At 35.3% G+C, this 27,164-nt stretch overlaps 1 protein-coding gene, 1 long non-coding RNA gene and 1 pseudogene across 3 annotated transcripts in view; 1 reads left to right on the top strand and 2 right to left on the bottom strand.

Annotated features, from left to right (window-relative positions):
• Nucleotides 1–7,709: 7,709 nt before the first annotated feature.
• Nucleotides 7,710–27,164, bottom strand: part of LOC144370395 (uncharacterized) — a 44,095-nt gene continuing 24,640 nt past the window's right edge. For both annotated transcript variants that reach the window (XR_013430371.1, XR_013430370.1), the window contains exons 4-6: nucleotides 21,227–21,434; nucleotides 15,904–16,022; nucleotides 7,710–8,501 (exon numbers count right to left, since the gene is read on the bottom strand). This is a non-coding gene — a long non-coding RNA (uncharacterized LOC144370395). The remainder of the gene's footprint in view (nucleotides 8,502–15,903; nucleotides 16,023–21,226; nucleotides 21,435–27,164) is intronic.
• LOC144370393 (carbohydrate sulfotransferase 1-like) lies at nucleotides 11,018–12,702 on the bottom strand (annotated as a pseudogene).
• On the top strand, nucleotides 22,835–25,637 carry LOC144370394 (uncharacterized). The gene is given in 2 exon segments (XM_078031137.1): nucleotides 22,835–24,437; nucleotides 24,440–25,637. Coding segments are annotated over 2 exon segments (1,788 nt in total). The 3' UTR covers nucleotides 24,625–25,637.

The raw sequence follows: 27,164 nt of genomic DNA, 5'->3' as shown, positions 1-27,164 counted from the left end.
TTGTGGGAACATCTTCAAAGTCCTTTGCCCCAGGGGTGATTCCTGATTGAATTTGAAGAAAAAAGGATTGGTCATAGAAATAATGAAAGTGAACCCATATGGTAGTCATGATGCCTTTTTCAAAGCCTATTATAAATGCATTATGCTTCCTGTTCTGCCCAAAACCATCAGTAAACTTCTAAGATGGAACACAAAGATGAGTTTTTTTTTTTTTTTTCTGGTATCATTCCTCATACCACATGGTGCGCGTTCTATTTCTTCTTGCTTAAATAGATTTTTTTTCTTCATAATTTATGAGACAAGCACCTAGACAAGCCCCCAAGAAGAATAAAATTAGGTGACATTAAAAAGAATGACTCTCTCCTAAATGAGGTTTATGTGTCCCAATTAAGGATTTGTAAAAACTGTAATGGGTCATCAATTGAGGGTTTATTTATTTATTAATTTGTTTGTTTATTTATTTATGCTCAGACAATCTGGGGTTGTGGCTCAGTGATAGAGCATTCACCTAGCACTTGCAAGGCCCTGGGTTTGATCCTCAGCAACACATAAAAATATGTAAATTTAAAAAAATAAATAATCCACACAAACACTCCAAATATTTCAGGAAACTTTTATTCTGGTGTGGAAGGAAAAAATAAAAGTGGGACTAACTTGAATTTAAATTACATGCAATTTCAATCTCTGTCTCTCTGTCTCTCTGTTTCTCTGTCTCTCTCTCTCTCTCTCTCTCTCTCTCTCTCTCTCTCTCTCTCTGTCTGTACTGGAGATTGATCCCAGGGCCTCATGCTAGGAAGGCAAGCACTCTACAAGCTGAGCTATTTACTCAGCCACATTTTTTGGGGTGGGAGACCAGAAATTAAAGTCAGGGGCACTCTATCACTGAGCCACATCCCTACCCCTATTTTGTATTTTACTTAGAGACAGGGTTTCACTGAGTTGCTTAGTGCCTCACCACTGATGAGACTGGTTTTGAATTCATGATCCTTATGTCTCAGTCTTGTAAATAGCTGATATTACAGGAATGCACCACCATGCCTGGCCAACTTCAATCTCTTTTTTTTTTAAAGATAGAGTGTGTGTGTGTGAGAGAGAGAGAGGGAGAGAGAGAGAGAGATTATTTTAAATTTAATATTTATTTTTCAGTTTTGGGCGGACACAACATCTTTGTTTGTATGTGGTGCTGAGGATCAACCCCAGGCTGCGTGCATGCCAGGCGAGCCCACCACCACTTGAGCCACATCCCCAGCCCCAACCAACTTCAATCTTAAGGGCTGAAGTACACGCAATTTAGATCAAAGTCCATGTTAATATCTTGGTACTATATATATAAAGTTGTTGATAGACCTTATATTCCAGTGCCTCACATGTGCCAGACAAGTGAGCTCCACTGAGCCCCAGCCCCAGCCACCTGGTACATTTTTTATGGGAAATATTGGAGATTGAACTTATGAACACTTGGCTACTAAGACAAATCCCCAGGATTCTTTTTTACTTTATTTAGAGACAGGATCTCACTGTGTTTCTTAGCACCTCATTTCTGCTAAGGCTGGTTTTGAAATTTTGATAATTCTTCCTCAGCCTCTTCAGCAACTGGGATTACAGGCTTGCACTAACACACCCAGCCCCTGGTACATTTTTAATACCTGTTTTATGTAGATTTTAACCAGTAGCCTTAACTTTTTTTTCTAATATATATTTGATTTTAATCCATAACCCAGAAATCAGTGAAACAGAATCTATTTTTTATCTGCAACTCTGCTTTTGGTTATGTCAGTGTCTGAGTTAATATTCCCCATTAAAGAATTTACTATGTCTTGTGTTCTCATTCTGACCTCCCATCTGACCTAGTTCTGAGTTTTAGAATATCTGAAACAAGGTGCCCAGAGATTCCAATTTTTTTGGAGTATTTAGAAAATACCACTCTCTGAGTCTTGTCTTCTAGAGATCAGTTTGAATTTTAAGTGTGTAGCTTCTGAAGGGACTAATTGGATGCTTTGCAGCTGGAAGGCATTTTTTGATATACTTTCTATCAAAAACGTACGTTATTTGTTTCCTTTTATTAGATACTGTGAATAAAGGTACAATAAAAAATAGATGTGTGGCAATATATTTAGCAAAAGGATTCCAATGTTTTTACATATATACCCAAAGTTATTATTACTGGATTGTATGGCATTTTTTTTTTTTACCAACAATTATTATTTATTTATTTTTATTTATTTAAATACTGGAGATTAATCCCAGGTCACTTTACCGGTGTGCTACATACCCAGTCTCCAACACTTTTATTTATTTATTTATTTTTGAGAGAGGGTTTTACTGAGTTTCTTAGGACTTTGCCAAGTTCTTGAGGCTGGTCTTTAACTTGAGAATAAATCCCTAGATTCCTACCTCTTATTCTCCTAAGCCACTGGGAGTACAGACATGTACGATTTTGCACTGCTATCCCAAATTATTAGTAGTGGATTATGTGGCATTTTTATTTTGGGCTTTTAATTAACCTTAACACTTTTATAAAAATATATTTATTAAATTTATATTGTCACCAAGATTTTTACATATTTGTGTACCCTTGAATCCCTATTCATTATGAGATATTTGCTTGGTTTTGTATGGTTTGGTGCTGGATATTGAATCCAGAGTTGCATACCACTGAGATACATCCACATTCTTTTTTATGTTATATTTTGTGACAGGCTCACATTAAGTTTATTGTAGCCTTGTTATATTACTGAGGCTGTCTTTGTACTGACATTTCTTCTGTGTCATTTTCTATAGCTTCTAGAATTTTAGGCATAAGCCACCACAAATGACAATTTTAGATTTTTATAATAGCCATTCCTACAGCACTGCATAGGCTGAATAAAATCTATTTGATTAATGCATTGAATCCCTGAGGCAAGTTTATGTGAAGTATCCAGTTTAGGAGTGTTATGTAAACATTAGCAAGGATTGTGGAATGTGATAGACATTATTATCTAAAGTACATATATGGGGCTAGGGATGTGGCTCAAGTAGGAGTGCACTTGCCTGGCATGCATGCAGCCGGGGTTCTATCCTCAGCACCACATATAAACAAAAATGTTGTGTCCACAGAACACTAAAAATAATAAAATTCTCTCTCTCTCTCTCAAAAAAAATAAAGTACATATATGAAGACAGAAATTGATGTGAACATACTTTATATACAGAGGTATGAAAATTGTTCTATATGTGTAATAAGAATTGTGATGCATTCCACTGTCATGTATTTAAAAAATAAAACAACAACCAAAAAATCTTTATATGTATTGCTGAGAATCAAACTCAGTGCTTTGCACATTCTAGCAAAGTAATCTACAACCGAGACACAACTTCAGCCCATGCATCCAGCTTTTTGTACTCTTTTTGTAGTAATCAGAAACAACTTTAAAAATTAAAATTGCATTTATATTACTTTTCCTAGTACGGTAATGTATTAATAACTAAACATATTCTTAGTATTTTTAAAAAAGTAATCTAATGGATGACTGTTATATTTTCCAGGGATTATTTTATCACTTCTTTAGGCCTTGGTGAAGGGTCTTTTTTTTTAGAATATAGATTTCTTCTATTATCAAATGGGTCCATGCTAACTGTGTTGAAAATAGTGATTCTAATACTTCACACAATCCACACATTTTCAAGACTATAGGGGAAAGGGAAAGACAATATTCACAACCAAGAAACCATTTCCCATGGAATCATAGTATCAGTGTCCAACCTGGAGTGTAATCTAGATCTTTTAGTGGTAAGGTTGTTTAAGAACCACAACCATAGGTTTTTTGGGATCCTCTAAAGTACACTGAATGGCTTTAAATCACTTACTCTTCTTCAAAATAAAATTTCTGCTACCTACTTAAAAAATAAAGCACTATGAATGAGAAAGGTGAATGAGACTTAAGTTATTTGGAGGTACCAAGGTTGACGTTTAATTATAGTTTATAAATAGTCAAATAAGAAGGGCCTTTGAGTTGCCTCAACTTTTCCAACACATGATGTAGAATATTTAGATGAACTGACATGAAATAATGAAAATGCATTTCAGGGAAGTGATATCACAGAAATTTTTATGGTAGAATCTTGGAAATGTGGGAAAAATATATTCATATACATATGCATTTCTATATAAAAAAATAAGTGATAAGTACATGAGTATGAGGGTAAATTCTGTGTGCCTCATGCATTGTAGGTTAAAGGTAATGATGAAGTAGTAATTGAGGAGATCCAGAATTCTATAATCCTGAAAGATATTAATAGAAATTTAGAAAAAGAAAATATATTTAAATCCCTTTAGATTTACCTCTGTTCCTCTTATGAATTTGATTCTGTCAAATGAGATCATGTGGGTATGGTTCTCTCTGAATTTGTGTTTTCTTTTATGTTTTCTTTTGTTTTTAGGATTTTGTCAGCTATGTCATGTAAAGCCCTGTCTTAAACTCACTTTGGGGACTCTTTTACATTCTGTTGTGGACTGTAGAGCAGAGTCACCTCACTCATTCTGTGCAATGAATTGACTTTTGTCAATCTTTTGTCAACAATGGTTGCATATTGCAGGATCTTTCATATCCTATAATATGGTTGTCAGACCCTGTGGGTTAAAGGGTAGTTACTTGCTATGTTTGAAAAATCATCCCTATGAAAAGGGCTTATCTATATATTTTGTTTTGGAAGCCCCATAAACACAGAAGAGAAGCATTTATGGTCACAACAAAGAAATGCCAGAAGCCATTAGATATGAGATAATACAAAAATAAATAAAATCTTCTCTTAGAGCTTTTAGAGGTAAAAAGTTTATTTCTGTTTTGTGTAAGAAAACTAAAATTTCTCTTTGGCCTGACAATATTGTGATTTTTAAACTTGCTTGTAATTTCTTCCTGTGTTTTAAATTCACCTATGCCTGGCTATCACTTACCAGATAACAACCCTCTCTAAAACCTTACTGGTGCCTCATAAATTCTGGCTCCTGCTGACCAAATAACAATTCTCTCTAAATCTCAGTGGCAACTTATAAATTCTAAGGTCTGGAGCTGAATTTATTTTCCACCTTGAAATGTTTGCCACATAGATCCTTAACCTGCCATTTGCCTTTGTATTATGATTGTCAAAATCTTGTTAGCTGTAAGTACCTTAGATACCCACCTCCTTTGTAACTTTTTGTGCTGTAAAAACATTTTCCTGAAGATCAGGGGGATGATCTCTAGCATAGAATCTTGTAAGTGGCAGTCCTGGCCAGCTTTTGTGTACACAATACAATCTTGATTTAATTTGATTTAAAATTTGAGTTGGTGGTCTTTTGTGTTTTGGTTTAACATTAACCTTTTTTTTTTTACATCACTGTAAATAAAGCCAAAGAACACAACAAAACTCCTGTAAATGAGCCAGGTGCATAAAAATAGTCATTCTTTACTGAAAACACAGTATTCATTGTAGAAATGATATAAGCTTACAAATTAAGAGATATCTCAAATATCAAGTGAGTTTAGGAGTTAGAATTTTTTTCTTTCAGAATATAGGTAGTAAAATATGACAAGAGAAAATGTGAAGCATAAATATATTAAGTAATATGCAAAAATCACCAAAATATTTATTACAAGAAATCATATCTATAGAAATGGTTCAAAAGAAGCAGTCTTTTTGTGAGGAATAAACATTTGGACAGGAATGGAAGTTTTGGTTCTCTTTTTAAGTAGTTTTACTTCTGGTGAATAATCTTTACACTATTTCTGCATTTTACTGGTTGGAATTAATTATAATTCATATATCTGCAAAAAAGGTACTGAATGCAGAAAAATATTATTGCTCATGTTTAAATCACCTCCATTATTTGATCTTTCCCTTTTTAAACCAAAAATCTGCATAAAACCATCTCTTAATATATATCTCTGTGTATATTAGCAGCAACTGAGTTATAAAATTTGCTATGATCACTTGTCTCTTCATGTACTTAAAGACTATGAATTTCCTATTTAGCACTTAGGTATAATTCTCTATGATGTTCTCTAGTCACTATGCCAAGTTTTATACAAAGCTCTTAGTATGTGCTTAATTACTCTGTGTAGCATTGTAGGATTTATGTCTTATTTGTGACACTTTGTTCCCAGAACTGTGTCCAAAGGGAAATACATACAAAATGATTATCCAAGAAAAAAATCTAATATTATATTTTCATTTATATTTATTTATATATTTATGTATACATATTTTTATTATTTAGAAACACCTTTGGTCTGAAACTACAGTGATACTAATGTATTTTAGCTTGAATTGGTTGTGAGAATCAAACTAACAAGACTTTTATCTGTGTTGGGTGGTGATTTCTGCAACCTCAGGAACCTAGTGAATAATAGCAGAAATAAATAAATAACTCTTTAGTTTGAGGCAGAACCACCAAACTAGATGATGTTTTGCTTCTGCTTTCTATTTTGAATATTAGAAACATACCTTTAAATTTACATGAAACACTTTTGGAATTCTGTTCTGTTAGTTCTTCTAAAAAAATCAATGAAACTGAAAAATAATGCAGGAAAGATAAATAATTAATTTCAAACAATTCATTTTTTTAAATAAATATTTTTTTAAATCACCAAAAATTCTGAAAAGTTAGAAAAGTTAAAAGCTTTAGAAATATCCTAAGGCAATTTCTCTTTTGCTCAGAACAGTAGACTATATCTGCAACTCATTCATCTCTAGAATTGGACTGTGTGCAAATATGAAAAAAAAAAGTGCTAAGATGCCCTAAATGGCTTATAAGTTTTAGAATCCTGAAAGGAGCTCAAATCTGCCATTTTTCTACTTTACAAAATACAAAATCTTAAATTTGAATACTTAAACAAACATTTGCAGAAGTGTAATTCAAAATGACCTAAAAAAAATGAGAAATATCATTGAAGGACTGACCCACTGAACATGAGGGACTTATAATATTGAATCCCTTATATTAAATGTCTTTTTATCATTGTCAAAATTTTCCATATTTATATTATAAATATATTAATCAAAATTTTTATGCATTTAATAACAAATATCTTAGTTCCTATTCTATTCAGTCATAAAAATTAGTAGTAATTAATATTAATAATTTAATTCTCATACTTGTTAAAGTATGAAACATATACTTTAAAAGCTATGGCTATAGCAAGTGGAAAATCCAGCCTAATTTTCTTTTAAGATTGGGAGCTATCTCATCACAAAGGCATGAAAAGTTAACTTCTGCTTCATTATAAATTACTGTGATTTGCTTGACATACCTACCAGTGCCTTGAACTCACCCATGTCTGGCTTTCCCTGATGAGATAACAACCCTCCCTGAAACTTTAGTGATGACTCATAAATTCTGGCTTACCCTGACCAAATAAAAACACAACTCGGAAACTTTAGTGGTGCATCATGAATTCTGATGGTGTGATCTAAATTTACTCCCTAAGTGCTAAACCATTTAGACCATTAACCTACCATGTGTCTTTGTATTATGCTTGTGAAAATCCTGTTATTCATGTAAGTTCTCAAGTCACCCCCCTTTTGTAACTTTTTGTGCTGTAAAACTACAGTCCTAGAGAACTGGAGTGCTGAATTCTTTTTCCATGGGTTTCAAGAGAGACTGTTATGCTTAAATGCAGGACCCCCAAAAGACCACTAGAGACCAATATCCATGTAAGCACCAAGGAGGTGTTTATTGCAAGGTAGCTCAGTCCTTCATCCACACAGAAACTGGTGGAATAGAGGCCCTGAGCCCGGGGTTTGCAGCAGTTTTATAACTCTTTGGGGAAGGCAGGAACCCCACATACATCATAGCATCTCTTAGCAAATCATCACACACCTTGGGAAAATCATAAACAACTCTAAAACATGATTAGCACATTCACTGGTGGGAACAAGTTGGGTAAGCATGATTGGTTAGTACAAATGGGGATTCATTTGAACAGATTGGCTTAGGCCATTAGGGGATTATATGGTGAACTATATGGTTTCCCAAAATTTTATCAACTACCATAAACTACTGGAAGTTTCATTTGGAATTCCAGGAATTTTTCCTGTCTCATGCTGATTGGTGGCTGCTAGGGGGTTGCTATGGATCCCCACCTAGCCTGACTGAGTCAGAGACACCAGGCAGAGCAGATCTCTCCTGTTATTTGTAGATAAACAACTCAGCAAGTTGGGTATGAGCCTAGGAGTGCTCTGTTTGTCTTTCCAAGGACAAGAGTCATGCCCCCTTTCTTGGACAGTCTTTGCTCTGAGGTAGAGGCTGGTTTCTCACCTTGTACCTTATATTTTTTAATGTATTTTTTTAGATGTAGCTGGACACAATACCTTTATTTCACTTATTTATTTTTATGTGGTACTGAGGGTTGATACCAGGATCTTGCACATGGGAGGTGAGCACTCTATTGCTGAGCCACAATCCCAGCCACTTATGTGTTGTTTTTGTTGGGCATTTTTACTTTAGGGTTTTCTTCCCAGGTCAAAGTTCAATCTGTAACCTAAAAAGAATGGAGATCAAAAAATAAAGAAAGAAATTTTGATAATTATTGTCATTATTTTATATTAATTCCTGAATAATATACAAGCATATATAACTCATAAACTGAAATGACTTTATATTTAAGTTTAAATGAAAATGTTCTGTTGGTTGGGTTAGTTCCCCAAAATGGGAAAACAACCCTGCCTTAAAATAATAGCATCCTGAGACTCTGGGGTACATTTCTCAGTTTAAAATCAACAACAACAACAACAAAAAACAAAAAAACAAAAAACAAACAAACAAACAAACAAAAAAAAACAGCACTCAACGATCTGAGATTCTAGCCCTTATTCATGCCTGGATTGGATAATATTCCCTGTCACTCAAAAAAGGGCTCACTTCTCTCAGATTCAATGTTCATGATCTGAAGCCTTTTCCAATCAAGAGCATTTTGTGGGAACTGTCCAATTGTGTGTTATCAGGAGGAGGAGGGTGGGCTTTCGCTTCTTATCTCCTGAGTCCTCCATTTTTGCCATCTGTAGTCTCACACTCCAGAGTCACAGGTTGTTCTACTGTGCAGGAACTGAGGATCCCAAGTAGCCCTACTCCTGAGAACAAGGAAATGGTGATGTGCATTGGCCTAGCAGGCTGAGGGAGGAAGACTATTGGAACCACACGACTGGCTGTGTTGAAAACAGGAGCTAGCACATTGGGACCGGGCAGTCTCTGGAGTCTGCAGGCTTAACTCCTCCACTTGGCCACTATGTCCTCAGTCCTACTGGCCAACCAGGGGGGAACATGTCAGTGGCAGAGACTCTTTGTTGCCTTCCTTATGCTCAAAGGGCATCCTCAGAATCTGCATAAAATACTATTTGGCAGGTGTGTTCCTGCAGCCCAGTGTCTTACCAGATGCTGGAGATTGACAGGTGGAATAATTTTCAAAATCAAATCTTCAAGGTCCATTTTCCTGCAGGAAAGGAGCTGCCATTTTTGGGTACCTAAATTCCTTTTGAGCTGGCTAATTTTCATTTTGACATTCTTTTATTTTTACTTTCTTCATTATTATTATTTTGTAAAAGTTAGGTGAACTCAGAGATACTGTACTACTTAGCCATATCCTTCCTTGGTAGTGGAGCCAGATTTACAGATAGGTAGTTAGTGTAGTTAGGTAAATTGGGTCTAATATCCAGTAAAATCAAGAAAAAACACCATATTGAGGATGGAGTCCAGGATAAGAGGAATTGAAAATGTCCCCAATGCCCTGAGCCCATCCCAAGGAAATTTTAATGAAGCAGCTCACAGCAAATATGGAGATGCTAATCCAAAAGCCCTTCCTGCCCAGATTACTCCTTCAGCCCACCTGTCCTCCACACTTTGGGCCTTCCCATCTATATTCCAACACTGCAAGAAACAAAACAAAGGACACCAATGTGACAGGAATGCAGGATAGCTAAAGGAAGACCTTAGCTATAAAAAAGCTAAAAAGACCTTAGTTTAAAAAAAATCCGTTTCATGGATTCTACCTCTTTTGTCCCCTTTTTCTTCTGGGGAGAAGTCTTTTCTACTGTCCTTTAATAAAGCTTCTACTTTCCGGTCTAAACTTGCCTTGGCACACTTCTCTGGTGATACCCTTCAGCACTGGGGAAGCAAGGACTCTTCACCAGTAAACATCCCTAACAGGTTTAAATTTATTTTGAGAAAGGTCCTAGCTAAGTTGCTGAGATTATTTTTGTTATGGTTTGATTTATCTAGAATTTGCTATTGCAATAAAGCATAGTGGTTTTACATACATATGTATTCATTTTTTTTTAAGCATTTCAATGTTCATTTAGCAAACTTGATTCACTCTTTTTTTTTTTTGGCACAAAGAAATATCACAATGGACCCCAAGATCAATCAGAAATTTAAAAGATTCATCAGCCATCACTGGTCCAGGGGCAGCTACAAGACTCAGACAGACAGACAGCATCACCACAGACTGGAAAAAATAAACGACGTCCACGTTCACCTCACAGTAAAACCTGCTCACCGACAGGCAAGGGCGGGCAGGAGGGGGGTTCTCTGTTCTATGGGAGGAAGAGGGCCAGGGCCAGGAAGCAGGGACTGGGAGGGACAGACCCCTTTCCAAAGTTCGAGAGAGGGGTCCTTTCGTTTTCATCCTCTTACCTGGTAGAAGTAAAACAGTGCAAAAACTACCATCCCCCAACCACTCATTCATTCCAAAAAACTTGAGAAGTCGTGTGTTGGGGTGCCTCTCCTGGTGGGGCCATGTGCGTGCGTGAATGTGTGCGCGGGGCGCTGTAAACATCGTCCCCGTCCCAGGGAGACCCAACCTCCGAGTGTCGGAATGGGGGGGGGCGGACCCCACTTCACGTGCGCCCTCTGCCCGGTTCCTGTCCCAGACGAGTAGTGCAAATATCGAGACAAAAAGGCAGAAGGGGGCGGCTGGGCAGGGGGCGGGAAGGACACGAAGACAGGGTGGGGGTGGGGAATAAGGCAACAGTTAAAACGGTCCCTTTAGCAAACCCGGCGCCCGCGTGGGGCGCCCTGTCACGAGAAGGGGCCGAAGTCCCGCTCCTCCACCAGGCTGATGGCCGGGTTCTTGAGCTCCTCCTCCGAGGCGGCCTTCCTGTAGCCCAGCTGGGCCAGCACGTGCTGACAGGCGTTCTGGGCGAAGGCCACAATGTCATAGGAGAGGCGGAAGCGCCACTTCTCGGCGGTGGCCGCCGAGTTGCGCACGGTGCCGTATTTGTGCTTGCCCAAGGCGGGGTCGCCCCGCGTGTTTTTCTGGATCCAGCGGGCCACGTGGCCGTCCAGGGGGATCCCCAGGAACCCGTAGATCTCCTCGGTCTTCTTCATGGGGTTCCTGGCCAGGTCCTTGTAGCGCACCAGCATGTACTTGCCCTTGAGCCAGGAGGGCCGCATGAGGCCGGTGGACACGGAATTGGAGAAGTCCTCGCACACGGTGGTCAGCTGCGTGACGTCCAGGTTGTAGGGCTTCCTGCCCGTGCCGTACCAGAGCCGCCACAGCCGGTACGTGTTGCGGAAGGTCTCGCTCCGTGACGCTAGAATCCCCCGAGGGTCGCGGACCAGCTGGATGACCTTGAGGTTCAACCGGGGGTCTTCCACCAGAGCCCGCAGGTCGTTCACCTCTGGCACGCGCACAGTCTTGATGGCCACGTGGTTGCGCTCGCGACAGGCCTCGGCGGCCACGGTCAGGTTCAGCAGGCCGCACTTGCGCACGCAGTCCCCCTCTTCCAGGACCAGGTCGGGAGCCCCCGGGGGGTCGCACACGGGACGGGAGCAGAGGACCCGGATGGCCCCGCGGCGGAAGATCTGTCCGTGGTGTGGTTGACCGGGGGCGGCTTGATGTAGTTCTCCAGGAAGTAGAGGTCGCAGTCGTAGAGGCTCCTCAGGAGGTCCCGGCTGGCTGACCGGAGGGTCAGCGGGGCTCTTGCCCTGGGTGAAGCGCGGGATGAGCGTGTTCTGGACGTGGTAGAGGGGCTCGAACAGGCAGAAGACGTCCAGGTGCTGGTTGAAGAGCTGGCCCACGAAGGACGAGCCGCTGCGCGTGGTGGCCAGGATGAGGATGTGGGTCTTTCGGGAGAGGTTATAGGTGAAGGTGGGACCCTCCTCGCACAGCCGCTCTGCCAGCCCTGCCTCGGCCAGCCCGGGGCAGGTGTGGAAGGACTTGGCGGTGAAGGTGCGGATGGCGGTGTACTGGATGGCTATGGAGGCCAGCGCGAGGAGGAGGACGGCCTTCCAGGAACATTGCATGGCTGGCCACCTTCATGGGGCTGCTAATCCGAGGGTCGGGGTCAAAGACGGCTGTTCCAGGCTGGGCGGTCCGCGGCTGCCCGTGTTCCCAGGCTTAGCTGGCTGTGGTCAGAGGTCCCAGCCTGCGCACCAGCCCTGTGGCCAGCGGACTTTTGAAATTCGACTGGCTCCCGGAATTTGGCAGTGAGGGATGCGGGCAGGGGTTCGCCTCAGGCCTCTGCATCAAATGGCAGCTCCAGGAAGGGCTGTTCTTCCACCACAAGAAGAGGAGCAGCCTCAGCTGTGGGAATGTGGATAGATTCCTTAACCTCTCTGTGCCTCTGTTTTCTCACCTGGTCGGGGGCGCGCCGAGAGCCGCTGCAGCGCCCAGCGCCGGCTCCATCCTCCGCTCCGGAGTCAGGCTCGCCGGGGGCCCGCGGGTGGCGGCGGCGACGACATCCTCCGCCTCCCCCATATGTATTCATATGGGAAACTTATTTATATTGTGATTCTTTATTATTGTAATACTATATTTTCACAATATATATGAATAGTAGGCCATGATAAGTTCTTTTTTTGCTCTTATAATTGAAAAGGTTTTTGGCTAAAGTTACATATAACTTTGTAGATGAATTTTAAAAATTTATGCTTTGGTTTTCTACGTCATTTAAAGTAAAGCTTGATGATTTTTTTTATTATTACATTATTGTTGTATTTAATAGTCAGGTTTATTTTGACATAACAATAAAACATAAAATATAATTTACTCCCCTTCAGTATCCAGTAGTTCCCCTTTCCCTATTCTCCAAGTTTCTTCTATCATATTTATTTATAGATTTTTTTAAGAGAGAGTGAGAGAGGGAGAGAGAGAGAGAGAGAGAGAGAGAGAGAGAGAGAGAGAGAGAGAGAGAGAGATGGGGAGATAATTTCTAATATTTATTTTTTAGTTCTCGGTGGACACATCATCTTTGTTGGTATGTGGTGCTGAGGATCGAACCCGGGCCGCAGGCATGCCAGGCGAGCGCGCCACCACTTGAGCCACATCCCTAGCCCTATTTATAGATTTTTTAAATTATTGTTTTATAGAATAAAAGTAGACTTCACTGTGATATATTCATATTTGTACATAGCAGTTTTGGTTAGATATATTGTCGGTTAACTTGGGGGAAAATGATCACCTTTGTAATGATGAGTTTTATTATTTACATGGGATGTATAATTCAGTCTTTTATGTGCTTTTTGTGACTTTCATTTTCTCATAAGTTTTACATATTTTGTTTCTAAAAATGTACACATGTGAAATACCACTTGCATAAGGCACGTATGTAAAATTTATACATAGTGTTTTATGCTCTTTTTTAAACTGGATATGTTATGAAATGTGACTGGCCCTAGTGACCATTTTTCCTACAGATTATTTTTTATCTCTTCCAAGATGTACATTATATTGAGCCATGCCCTTGGGCTTCAAGTGTTTGGATGAGTACCATTGCATACTTACATGTTATCATGATAACATATGCTCAAATTTCAGTAAGTCTCTGTGATGGGGAGTATCATGTATATTCAATAGCAAACTAGTTTCCACAAATAGATACTAATTTAAACTCCTTTTGAGTTAATGATTTTTAATTTGTTTTAAATGTTCACCAATATTACTTAATTTTTTCCATGATGGGTTTTTATTTTGTATTTCTTAAATTTCTAAATATTTTAAATTTTTATAGTTAATAAACATATCTCATGTATAAATTTGAAATTCAGTCTTCTGTCTTTTATATATTTTTGGCTTAAAAGATGAGAAAAGGATCCAAAAATGCAGCTAGAGATTTATTTCAAAAAGAAAGAAAAAGGTTTAAATTATTTTTTAAAATTGACTTTTTTCTTTACTCATCATTTATTTTAGGTTTCTTGTATGATTGTAAGTGTAGCTCATTTAAAGTAGATTCTAGGGCTTATCTTTGTTAATTACCAAAGGAAAAATAAATAAGAAATTTCTCTTCACTATGGCTGCAGGAAAATGAATAAATTTCTTTAAAATCATATGGTAATAAAATTGTTAAAAGACATACTTACTAAACATCCACTCCTTAAAAATTTTTTTCTGTAATATTTTTGGCAGTGAATCATGAATTCTATTATCTGGATTTTGGGATTTAATATAAAATATGGAATAAAATTTGGCCAATCCTAGAAATATTTATATATAATTTGTTGTTGACTTAATGACATGTTGTGGAGATAGCAAATAATGAACATATTTATTTTAGAAATAAATAAATAGAGTAAATGATGAGTGTGCAGTGAAATCCTGAGACTGGATGGTGAGTCTGGTTGAAACTGGCTGCACTGACTCTGGTGGGAACTGGCTATGGTTGGCTAGAATATCTGGTGTAATCTTTGGTTTCTGCAGTCCTGTGTCTTCTCCTGAGAAAAGTCAGCCATGAATTTCCACTGGCCAGTCAAGTGGACCATATATTAACAGTAGACACTGGAAATCCTATAGTATCCTATAGAATATCTTCAGCCCCTACCTTAAATTCTGTGTGAGAACATTTGTGGCAATATTTCCAAATCTTCTCGGATTGTTTTGTGGATTCTCGAGTGAGGAGATCATCCCAATCACAACTCCATGTATTTTTTCCTCCAGGAGTGGGGTGAGATACTCTATAGGTATCTCAGTTTTTCTTTCTTCCTGAATTCATTCTTCTTCTTTTTGGAGATTGTGGTATTGTGGATTGAGCCAGAGGTACTGTACCACTTAGCTACATACCTGGTACATTTTAATATTTTTTAATCTTCAAACAGTTACTGAGTGTGATTTTAAATTTATGCTCCAGTATTTTGAGTTGTATTTATACATAAATTTTAGCTTCCTGTTCAATGACAACTTCTCCACTTCCCAGTATTATCAGTTACTTTACCCATATTATATTTCAAATGAACATGGTATTTTCAATTGTTATACCAAAAACTGGATGGGACTTTAAAGTATTTTTTTTCTCTCTGGGTGCAAAGATACATGCATATTAATTACAGAGACTCAAGTGGCTAAGTCAGTAAGATTGCAATTTCAAGGTAAACATCAGGAACTTAGGTAGACTAATTAGACAATTAGAAAAACCTGTCTCAAAATTTTAAAACATGGCTGGGTATGTAGCCCAGAATGAACATGCTGATGTTTCAAATCCCCAGTACCATAGAAAAATATTAAAAGCAAAATTTTTTGTTGTTGTTTATGAGCATTTTACATGATTGAAAAGTAAAAAAAGAATCACTTGATCTTGAAAAAATCATGTGTTTCTATTCTTCCTTTGTGTCTCCAAAGGCAGACAACCTGTCAGAGTGTCTTTATGCTCAGATTTCCTTTTGTGAAATGTATATGAGAGCATTCTCATTCCCTACTCTGGTATTCTCCTGGAACTGTGTTTTAGAACTATGTAATATGAGGATCCCACAGCTGGTACATCTAATGCCTCTCATAAGTCTAGACCAGTACTTGGGGCTTTTCTTGTTCAAGAGCAATATAAATGTAGAGAGCTTAGTTTCTCAAATAAATAACTGAGAGAACTCTCAACTTCCCCTTTTTTAAATGTCTTCACTAATTTTATAGTCTAGCACACTGTTTCTTTCTTCTATGTTTATATAATTGGAGTACTACTTACTATTCCACCTTTTGAGAGTTGCCATTCTAACAGCTGTGCTCATACAGAAGATCTTATAGTTGGATGGTGCACTAAAATTCTGATGCAAGCTTTTTAGATTCCAGGGTGCCATATGTTCACTGGAAAAAAAAATGATATGCACCTATTTTAGAAATAAAGAGGGATCTGTGATTGTAACCATTTTTTTTCACTAATATTCAAGATTTTAGCCCATTACAATGTTTGCACACCAATGTGAAAAACACTCCTAGGGAGATTTGCACCTGCACAGTTACCAGTGCTTTCAATGCTTTGAGGTTTCAGATGTAGTCCATTGAATGGAAAAATTTAATTTCGGGACAAATTACTTACAGAAAGAATTGGTTAGGTCTGGTGTTATTAGTAAAGTGAGCTGGGTGAGAGAGATCAGGAAGTGCTAAACTGCCACTTTGGCATTCAGTGGTAGTCTGCATTTCCCTGTTAATTTTTTGGTACTGTCTAGATAATAGTTCAACTGTCAGCAACAGCTATTTGCATTTTCAGAGAATGCTGACAAATCCCTCTAAAGGATTAAGGGATTGCCTTAAGATTTAACACCTCTTCCACTCTGGCCTAATAGAATAAAGCCCATGGGTCTTGCATGGCCATAGAAAAACCATTTATTCCCCCCCCCCCAATAAATACTCATGCATATCTTATTCCTTCTTCTGTGTGTACAGATAAATTAGCATTTAAACTACAGGCAATTTAGAGTTAAATAGTATATTTCAAATGCAAATCAATCTTTATTTATATTAACACTGGATTTGGGCATTTTGTTCCAGTAATTTTGCATATTGCTCAAATCAGAAAAATCTTCAGGTGCATTCTACTTATCTCCTCCTGGTCGATATTTTTTTTTTTTCAGTTTTCCAATTTGTGTACCTCTAATTCCTTTACAGTTTTTAAAAGGACTCAAAACAGGAGTATATATATTTGGTGTATCCATAAATGGAGGTAGGCTTGTATTCTGCGTTTATTTATTTTTATTTTATTTTTTAAAATTATCTCTATATCTGCTCTTTGGTGAATGCTTGTGTATAATTCCAGTGTCACACACATTCTGCACACAAGTCACTTTTGTAATCTATGCCTTTTATTCTAACATCTACCTTGAAGTTGGATTGTAGCATTCATTAACATTAAATATTTTATTGATATGTTTTGATTTATATACTTATAATAAATAACAATAAAAAGATATTTGCATACATATGAACTACCCTATGTAGTTTTCTGTATTGTGATTTCTTTATCTTAAAATTACTACACTGTTGTAATATTATAGCATGCATTAGTGTCAGGTAATGATCACTAGTACATTTGTTCTTATATGTGAGAGAGTACTTGTCTAATTTTATATACATTCATCTTTCCAGGAAAATTTTAGAAGTTTTTGCTTTGATTCCTTCTTTAATAAAAAGTAAAGAATGGTAAAATTATGACCAGTTATTATTAAAGGGTACCTTGGGAAAAATGATCATTTTTATAATAGTTCTATTCTTTGTAAATATGTTGAATATTAGAGTCTTTTATATTCTTTTCTGTATTTTTATTTTCTCAAATACTGCATATTCCTTTCATAAACATACTTGCATATGAAATACAATATTTATGTGACATCAGCATAAAACATACATGGTATTTTATAGTATTTGTCAAACTGGATATAATACATCAACAAAAATTCTAGCTCCTAGAATTTATATTTTACAAAATTTAATATTTATTTCTTCCTCTTTAGCCATGCCCCTTGGTTTCAACTCTGGAAGAATGTGGATGTATTCTCATGAACAGTTGCCATAATTTTAGTCTGTTTCCTGTGTTGGTGTGTCATATACATATGATTACAAAACAGTTTCTACAAATGGATAATAAAAGCTTAAATTATTATTTTCTTTTTTTGTGTATGCATTTATTCCACATATTCATCAATACTATTTAATTCATCTATATGATGTGATTTTATTCAATGTTACCTAATTTCTAAAGATTTTGAGTTTTTATGATTATTGAACACACACACACATATATATATATATATATATATACTTTTTAAAGCAACTCTTCAAGATTTTTTTGTTTTTCTTATGCATTCTGTTGTGTTTATTCTTCTTATAAGTGTTTGATTATATGTGAGGAAATTAGGGTTTATTTTTAACTTGTCAGTTTTGCAGGTTTTAATGTAATCATTTGATGAATAGATTTTTTGTATTAATATTTTGTAATTCATAAGTTTAATTCTATTATATTGTATAATTTTGAAAACAAAAACAAAAAAAACCTTTTTTTTTCTTTTGTGATATTAGGGATTCAACCAAAGTGTCTTAATGCTGAGCATATTCTCAGCTCTGTTTTAAATTTTATTTCCAGATGGGTTTTTTTCAGTTTTTTCAGTTGGCCTTAAATTTTGAACTTCATGCCTTAGACTCCAGAATAGTAGATATTTCAGGTGTGCACCACCATATAAACACTATCTTTTGTATGTAAACTTTTGAGCTTTGTACTTTCTTATTTATTTCAATATTATTTATTAATAACTTATATTCAGCATTTAATGTATCAAAATATGTTGTTAAGTTTTATGAGTGAAGGGATAAAATAGCATCTTATTATCATACTATTTTCCCAATATCCTGGCATGTTTTAAGAGTTTTGTTGTTGGTGTTTTCTGTAGTTCCACCATTTATTTTATTATTATGAGGTTTACCCTGATTGATTTTACTTCATAACATCAATCATGTGGCATCATGGTATTTTAGTCAGCAGTAGACTTTATGTACAACCACGGACATGAGCCATGTACTAGTCTATACCATCTAGATTCTGTCATTGCCCTCAGAGTATTGGAAAATTGCAGAAAATTCTGAGGATAAATTTTCCAGAGTGTATAGGCATATATAATGACTTCTCACTTTCCATAAAGTGAGAAGTCATTATATATGCCTATATTTGCAATTATGTACTATATAATTGATATAATTTTTATAAATTGAATTTTCAAATTTGCTAGTGATTTTTTAATTGTATCTGCTTTTTTAAAAATTTGCACTGAAGATTGAACCCTAGGGTGCTTAACAATAAAGCCACATCCTCTGTCCTTTTTTATATTTTATTTAGAGACAGAGTATTACTGAGTTGATAAATGCCTCACTAAGTTGCTCAATACAATATATGTATATATATATATATATATATATATATATATATATACATGACAGTATTATATATAATATTGTCTTAGAATTTATGATCCTTTTTTCTTATCTACCTCAGTCACTGGAACTACAGTTGTCCATCACTAGACTGGGCTCATTTTCTTTTTAAAAGCACCAACATTGATACTGGTAACTCTGTGTTACGTTTATCTTTAATAGCTTCTAATTTTGCTCTTTTGCTTAAGACTTTCTTTACTTTTAGTTTTTAAATTTTACTTTTTATTGGGATGTATGATTTGATAATAAATTGTAGTCATTTTATGGCTTACTAATTTTTTTGTATGTTCTATTTTCACCTCAGGTATAGATGAATTCCAATTTTTCCAGCTGTATGGAGTTCTGAGTGAAACATAATAACCTGTATGGATATTGTTAAATAAATGGAAGCACAATTTTACCCAGTTTTTTGAGTGCACTATATATGGCCAAAGGACATAAAATCAGCATACTACATTGACACAGCCACATTAATGTTTATAGCAGCACAATTCACAATAACCAAGATATAAAACCAACCATTCAATGATGAATGGGTCCATTCAATGATGACAGCATAAAAAATGTTGCTTATGTACACAATAAATTATGAATCGGCCATAAAGAAGAATGACTTTATGACATTTGCCAGGAAATGGATGAATCTAGAGATTTTATGCTAAGTAAAACAAACCATTTCTTTAAAATCAAATATTGAAAGTTATTGCTGATATGTAAAATCTAAATCTTATAAAGTGGGGAAGGGTAAGAAAAGAAGATCAGTAGATTGCACAATGGTAAACAAACACAATTAAGTAAATAAATAAATAAAAGGGACAAAAATAGAACTATAAAAGATATATATCCATAAGTGAATCCTACCATTGAAGCCACCAACAAGAACAGGATTTTAATTAGAATAAGATATATCCCATGCTTGCATAATACCATAAAAATTAATTTACTGTCAGGTAGAACTAGAAAGAACCAATTAAATTAAAAAAAAACCAAAGTGTATTTGTTTGAAGATCTATATGTATAATATAAACATCGATCAAAGTTTATATATATATATATAATTTTGTATGTTAAAAAATGGAAAAAGAAAAATTCAAACAGGATTGTTGTTGCTATTTTTTATATTAATAACATACATAAAACCATAAAATGTTTGAACATAAATAAACTATTAATTATTTACATTAAGTGGTCTACCTACCTTTTTGCATTTCAAAATTTCTCTTATACCATTGATATTGGAATTGCTAGAGATCTCACTACACATTCAGAATAGCCAGCTCTATCAGAAATAACAAATAGGATTCTACACATTAGTAAATTTCTGATTAGTGGTTGTACAATTAAAATTTGTGGATTCCCTTTCTTAATTAACATGATTTTCTCATCTGAAAAATATGTATAATTTAGATCAAGATATAAAAAATTACAAAATATATATTTTTGTGATAATGCCTGAGTTTTATATTATGTTTCATAAATGTGGAGTATGTATACTTTTTTGAACTTAAATCACTTTTTCTGTAGATAATAGTATCATTGAGTTCCAAAACACTACCTACATGATAGTCTACTAACCCTAATTTCAACTGTATTTGCATTACAGACTGTGCAAATATTCCTGTGGTCAATGTGTTATTTATTTACATATTCTTATTTTAGGAATTGTTAACATTTATGGATATAGCCATTGATTTTACTGAAGAGGAGTGGGAATGCCTTCAGCCTGCTCAGAGAAATTTATATAGAGATGTGATGCTAGAGAACTACAGAAACTTGGCCTTCCTGGGTAAGTTAAACTTTCCTTTAAAATTATTAATTACTAATTATTATTTAATTTACTTCTGTTGCAGAGTATCTACTGGGAACTTCTCTATATAAATGAGTTTCAGATTTGTGTTTCAAAGAAAAAATGACATTTTTAATACAGATATTTCTCTCTCTCTCTCTCTCTCTCTCTATATATATATATATATATATATGTATATATACATAATGTAAACTATTGTAGACTACACATAGCAGTGAACACAGTTGAGTCATTCAAATGTCAAGGAGAAAAACAAACTAAAAAATATTGAAAGAGTAGTTACCCAGTAGAAGATATTTTCAGAAGCTTAGGTTTATTTATTTTGATTGTAATCATTGAACACATACTGCCCTATATTTATCACATTTTCAAATTCCTTATTCTCTGTTTTCTTCTTTAGTGATGTCCCAGTTTATTCAGATTAACCATCAAAACTTAGCTTTTGTTGTGAGGGCCAGCATGATCTGTTTCAAATATTCTTGTGAAGAAACCTTTAAAGGAGAAAACAGAAGAGAGAGATACACACAGTGAAAAGGAAAAAATAAAAAAATTACTGGCCACCCCTCTTAGCAGCAGCACATATAATATCCCAAAATTACATAGGTTCTGGTACCATGACTACATTCTAACCCAGTGTTTCTTTAACCCCATGTGCTAGCTAACCAAGATTAGGTCCAGTTAATACAAATATAGAGCCCCTTCTCCCTAAGGACATTACCACAGAAACTAGGTAGTGCACCTGTAGAGTTGTCTTAATATCTTCAGTGAGAAACTGCTGGGCATTGCAATTGTGGGACTCAGGGTGCCAGTTACAATCACCCCCACACTTTCCTGTAAATTCCAAGATCAGAATACCTAATACCTCCCCTATTTTAAGGCCTTTTGAATAAATAATATTACTTATCTCCTTAATGCTGGTGGGGGCAAAAAATAGGGCAGGCATAGACAACAGCAAGTTCCAACATCAGTAAACATCCACCTATGAATATTTTTGACCCAGATGAAATTGAGTAAACATGAAGTTAACCAATCCAACAAGTCCAAAATCCATCATCTTGTTGAACCTTATTAATGATATCTTTAAGGTAATCGAAGTGTTTTGAAATAAAATTACCATTATAACTTAAATTGAAGGAACATGTGGTATTAAACTTCTGATATCCTTTATGATGTAACAATAACAGACAATCAATTGCAGCATAATTGTCAAGTATGGCTTGACAATGTTGTTTTTGATCTTCATTAAGCATATTTACATCCATGGAGGCATGACTAATACGGTTTATGATAGCATAGGTGAGTTTCAAACATTTCAAAATGTTTTTACAGAATAGTTTATAGACATATATGTGTATATTTCTTAGTAAATTTTTTGTTCATATTTCTTTTTAAGAGTCCATTGCCTCTTTACCCTTGTTGAATATTTATGATATTATCATTAAAAATCTATTAGTTGTTTTCATGTCTCCATGTCATGATAGACAAAAACGATTTTTTGGACACTCTTTGAAAAAGCCAGAAATATTTGTATATGATTTACATTTCTCTTATTCGACTGACAGTGAAGGTAGCTGGTAGATATTTCCTAAATACCCAATACTATCTTATGAAGGACAAAAGGGTGTTAATGATTCTTTTCTATATTACTCTTTTTAATGATGTACTCCTCTTGGATACTGTGGTCTCTACAAGAATTTGGATAATATTCTCAAGGTAATTTTTTTCTGTACATTTTTATTGAACTAATATATTTTTTGGATTTATGGTGACTTTGGACTTACTAATCTGCTACACTCCTGATGTACTTATTTTACCTTAATTTCATGTTATGTATGCAAAATATATTTATCCCACTCTAATAGGTATTTTTTTATTTTTGTTTATTTTAGCCATGACTTCTAATCATATCCAAGAATATTCAACAGAAAATGGCCTAAAACATATATTACATGAAGTGATAAGTGCAAAATATGGAAGTCGTGATCTTGACTATTTACCACAAAAGAAAATATGGAAAACTACAAGTGAGAGTGAACTCCAGAAATCATATAAAAAATCAGGCCTTGTTCATCACCAGAAAATTTATACTGGAGAGAAGCCCTATGAATATAAAGAATGTTGCCAAGCTTTTAGTAAAAAAATTAACCACAGAGGAACCCACAATGGAGAGAAGCCCTACAAATGTAAAGAATGTGGAAAAGCTTTTGGTCAAAAATCATACCTTATTTACCACAGCAGAACACACACTGGAGAGAAGCCCTACAAATGTAAAGATTGTGGCAAAACTTTTGGTCAAAAATCAATCCTTACTTGCCACAGAGAAACTCACACTGGAGAGAAACCCTACAAATGTAAAGATTGTGGTAAAGCTTTTGGTCAAAAATCAGACCTTATTTACCACAGGAGAACTCACACTGGAGAGAAGCCCTACAAATGTAAAGATTGTGGTAAAGCTTTTGGTCAAAAATCAGACCTTATTTACCACAGGAGAACTCACACTGGAGAGAAGCCCTACAAATGTAAAGATTGTGGAAAAGCTTTTGGTCAAAAATCAATCCTTACTTGCCACAGAGAAACTCACACTGGAGAGAAGCTCTACAAATGTAAAGAATGTGGCAAAGCTTTTGGTCAAAAATCTCACCTTATTTGCCACAGGAGAACTCACACTGGAGAGAAGCCCTACAAATGTAAAGATTGTGGTAAAGCTTTTGGTCAAAAATCAGACCTTATTTACCACAGGAGAACTCACACTGGAGAGAAGCCCTACAAATGTAAAGATTGTGGAAAAGCTTTTGGTCAAAAATCACACCTTAATCACCACAGCAGAACACACACTGGAGAGAAGCCCTACAAATGTAAAGATTGTGGCAAAGCTTTTGGTCAAAAATCAATCCTTACTTGCCACAGAGAAACTCACACTGGAGAGAAGCTCTACAAATGTAAAGATTGTGGAAAAGCTTTTGGTCAAAAATCACACCTTAATCACCACAGCAGAACACACACTGGAGAGAAGCCCTACAAATGTAAAGATTGTGGCAAAGCTTTTGGTCAAAAATCAATCCTTACTTGCCACAGAGAAACTCACACTGGAGAGAAGCTCTACAAATGTAAAGATTGTGGCAAAGCTTTTGGTCAAAAATCTCACCTTATTTGCCACAGGAGAACTCACACTGGAGAGAAACCCTACAAATGTAAAGATTGTGGCGAAGCTTTTGGTCAAAAATCAGACCTTATTTACCACAGAAGAACTCACACTGGAGAGAAGCCCTACAAATGTACAGAATGTGGCAAAGCTTTTGGTGACACATCAAACCTTATTTGCCAGAGCAGAAATCACAGTGGAGAGATGCCCTACAAAAGTAAAGAATGTGGCAAAGCTTTTGGTAAAAAATACACCTTCTTCACCACAGCAGAACTCACTGGAGAGAAGCCCTACAAATGTAAAGAATGTGTCAAAGCTTTTACTCAAAAATCAGGCTTTATTTGCCACAGAGAACTCACACTAGAGAGAAGCCTTACAAATGTAAAGAATGTGGCAAAGCGTTCAGTAAAAAATCACACCTTATTTGCCACAGTAGATTTTACACTGGAGAGAAACCTTACAAATATAAGGAATGTGGCAAAGCTTTTAGCAATAAAACAGGCCTTATTCACCACAACATAACTCACACTGGAGAATAGCCCTACAAAAGTGAATAATGTGGAAAAGCTTTTAATAAAAAATGAAACTTTATTCACCATAGCAAAAGACATCCTGGTGAATTTGAAATGTGAATAAAGTAATAATACTTTTAAAGAAACACTAAACCTTGGGGCTGGGGTTGTGGTTCCATGGTAGAGTGCTAGTCTTGCATTTTTGAGATCCTGGGTTCAATCCTCAGCACCACATAAAAATAAATAAGTGAAATAAAGGTATTGTGTCCAACTAAAAATAAAAAATAAGCATTAAAAAAAGAAAGACTAAACCTTATTAACCACAGAATTTATACAGAAAAAAAACCCTACAAATTGAAACAATGCAGCAAAGCTTTAAATAAGAAATCAATTCTTTTCACCACTAGGCTACTTATTCTGGAAAGAAGACATCTGAATGTAGAGAATGTAGAAACATTTTAAATTATATATCATATATTACTAGGCATCAGAGAAAACCCACTGGAGAGAAGCTCTACACATGAACCCATCGTACCATTACTCTAAGAAAGGGACAACATTTAATCATGACCACAATAACCATAGCATAGAGATAATTTTGAAATATGAAAATTGACAATGTGACAATGCCTCTGAAGTTTATTCAGCAATACTCAGCACCTGTTGATACATACTGGTTAGAGAAAATACAAATGGAAAAAAAAATGTAGCTACATGTTTCTAAAACACTGCTTATTTTTGGAGAATTAATTTTGCCCAGTAACTCTAAAAAGTTAAATAATATTTCCAAAATGTATTTAAATTTTAAATTCATTGAACATCTGAAAACTCATAGTAGTAGTGAACATTGAACAGATTTTGTCCAAAATGTATGCCGTATATAACAATGAAACATTTTTAGTAAATGTGAGAGTATAGTAAAGTTATTACCTATATGAGGATGAGTAAAATACAGAACTCATTTAAGTTTAGAAAGCAAGTAGTTGTCTTTAAATTTTGTTTGAATTTATTAAGCATTGTCAGGTTATTTTGTACAAATATCAGTCATAAATATACATGCATAATGAAGAAACCTCATCTTTGAAAGAATATAATTGTTTTTCTAAATCAAAAGTTACTATTCACTTTTGAATACTGGGAAAAGAATTATATAAAATCTATTTTTGATGTTTAACACTCAAGTGTAATATTTTAAACTTTATTTTTTTTGAATTTCTGTTTAAGTTTAGGTATTTTTATACACTGAGCCACATTCCTAAGCCCTCTCTCCACTTTTTCAAATTTTGAGACTGTCTTGTTAAGTTTCTGAAACCACACTAAGTTGCTGAGGCTGAATTTAAATTTCAGAAATTACTCAGCTTACCAATTTGCTTGGATTACAAGCATGGACCATCATGCCAGGTTTACAGTGCATTTTTTAACCTACATTTAACTTATGTAGGCAATATGTCTTTATAACTGAATATTTGTTTATGTGTTAACACTCATGTATTGCATCCTGTTAAATGACATCATAGTGTTCCACTTGACTAAATGTCCTATGTAACAGTAAAACATACTGTTGAGTGAATAATACTCTAGCATCTGTTAATACTTTTACACATTTTAATCAGACTTAATGTGGAACACAATTTGCATAAGTCAGATCATTATTTTTTTATTTATGGTGAAATTAAGAGTTAAAAGAAGGATATAGATATAGGAAAATAAGCCCCAGATTTTCATATATTCATTTATAAATTTTCAAATTTTAACTTTTTAACATTTAACATTTCCTAGTGAATTTCCACAAAATTAAAAGTAGCTCTTACATGAAAGAAGAGCTTTATCTTTCTTGTGTGCATAATGGCCTTCTAGACTTCATCCTCCTTGGAAACATTTCATTTTTCATGGAATGAGGTCAATGATAATTTTTTCATGTATATTAGTAAATTCTGACATCCTTGTTATTCTATAGGTAGTGTTATTTCAGGGCAGGAATTAGAGAAATGCATGTGGAGTTAAGGTTGAGTGAGGCCTTATACTTATGACAAAATAATCAATGAACTATATTTTATAGTCTAATTTTCTGAGGGCCAAGTAGTAAGAGGTAAACTGAGAAGGTTGTATGTAAAGATTAAGTTTCTTATCATAAAATGTTGGCTTTTCAGGTACAATAGGGTAAAAGCTTCTTATACACAGAATCCATACAAAAATCACATTGAATATCATTCACAATTTTATTAACATTACATATAATTTATGAAGAACTGAGTTTACAGCAACATATGCCTAAGAACAAGGTCTGTGGACATTGTACACTCTCCAATATTTATTGGCATATTTATACCAATTTAATTACACATGAAACTACACTGAGAAGTAAAATCAATTGGATCAACACACAACAATATAGAAATAAAAACTTGTAAAGACTAAAGCAAGAGATCAATAGTGGATGAAGTGTGGTTTCCAAATTCTAGAGCAGTTAAAGGTAATTGAAGAATGATAAGTTACCCACTTTGAGCTACAACAGCATTTGAATGAAAAAGAGTCACAAAGTAAGCAAAGATTATTCACTTCCATTT

The sequence above is a fragment of the Ictidomys tridecemlineatus genome, chromosome 14, assembly GCF_052094955.1.
Source record: "Ictidomys tridecemlineatus isolate mIctTri1 chromosome 14, mIctTri1.hap1, whole genome shotgun sequence".
NCBI lineage: Eukaryota > Metazoa > Chordata > Mammalia > Rodentia > Sciuridae > Ictidomys > Ictidomys tridecemlineatus.
The sequence above is the reverse complement of the archived record's forward strand: the minus strand, read 5'-3'. Positions and strand labels throughout refer to the sequence as shown.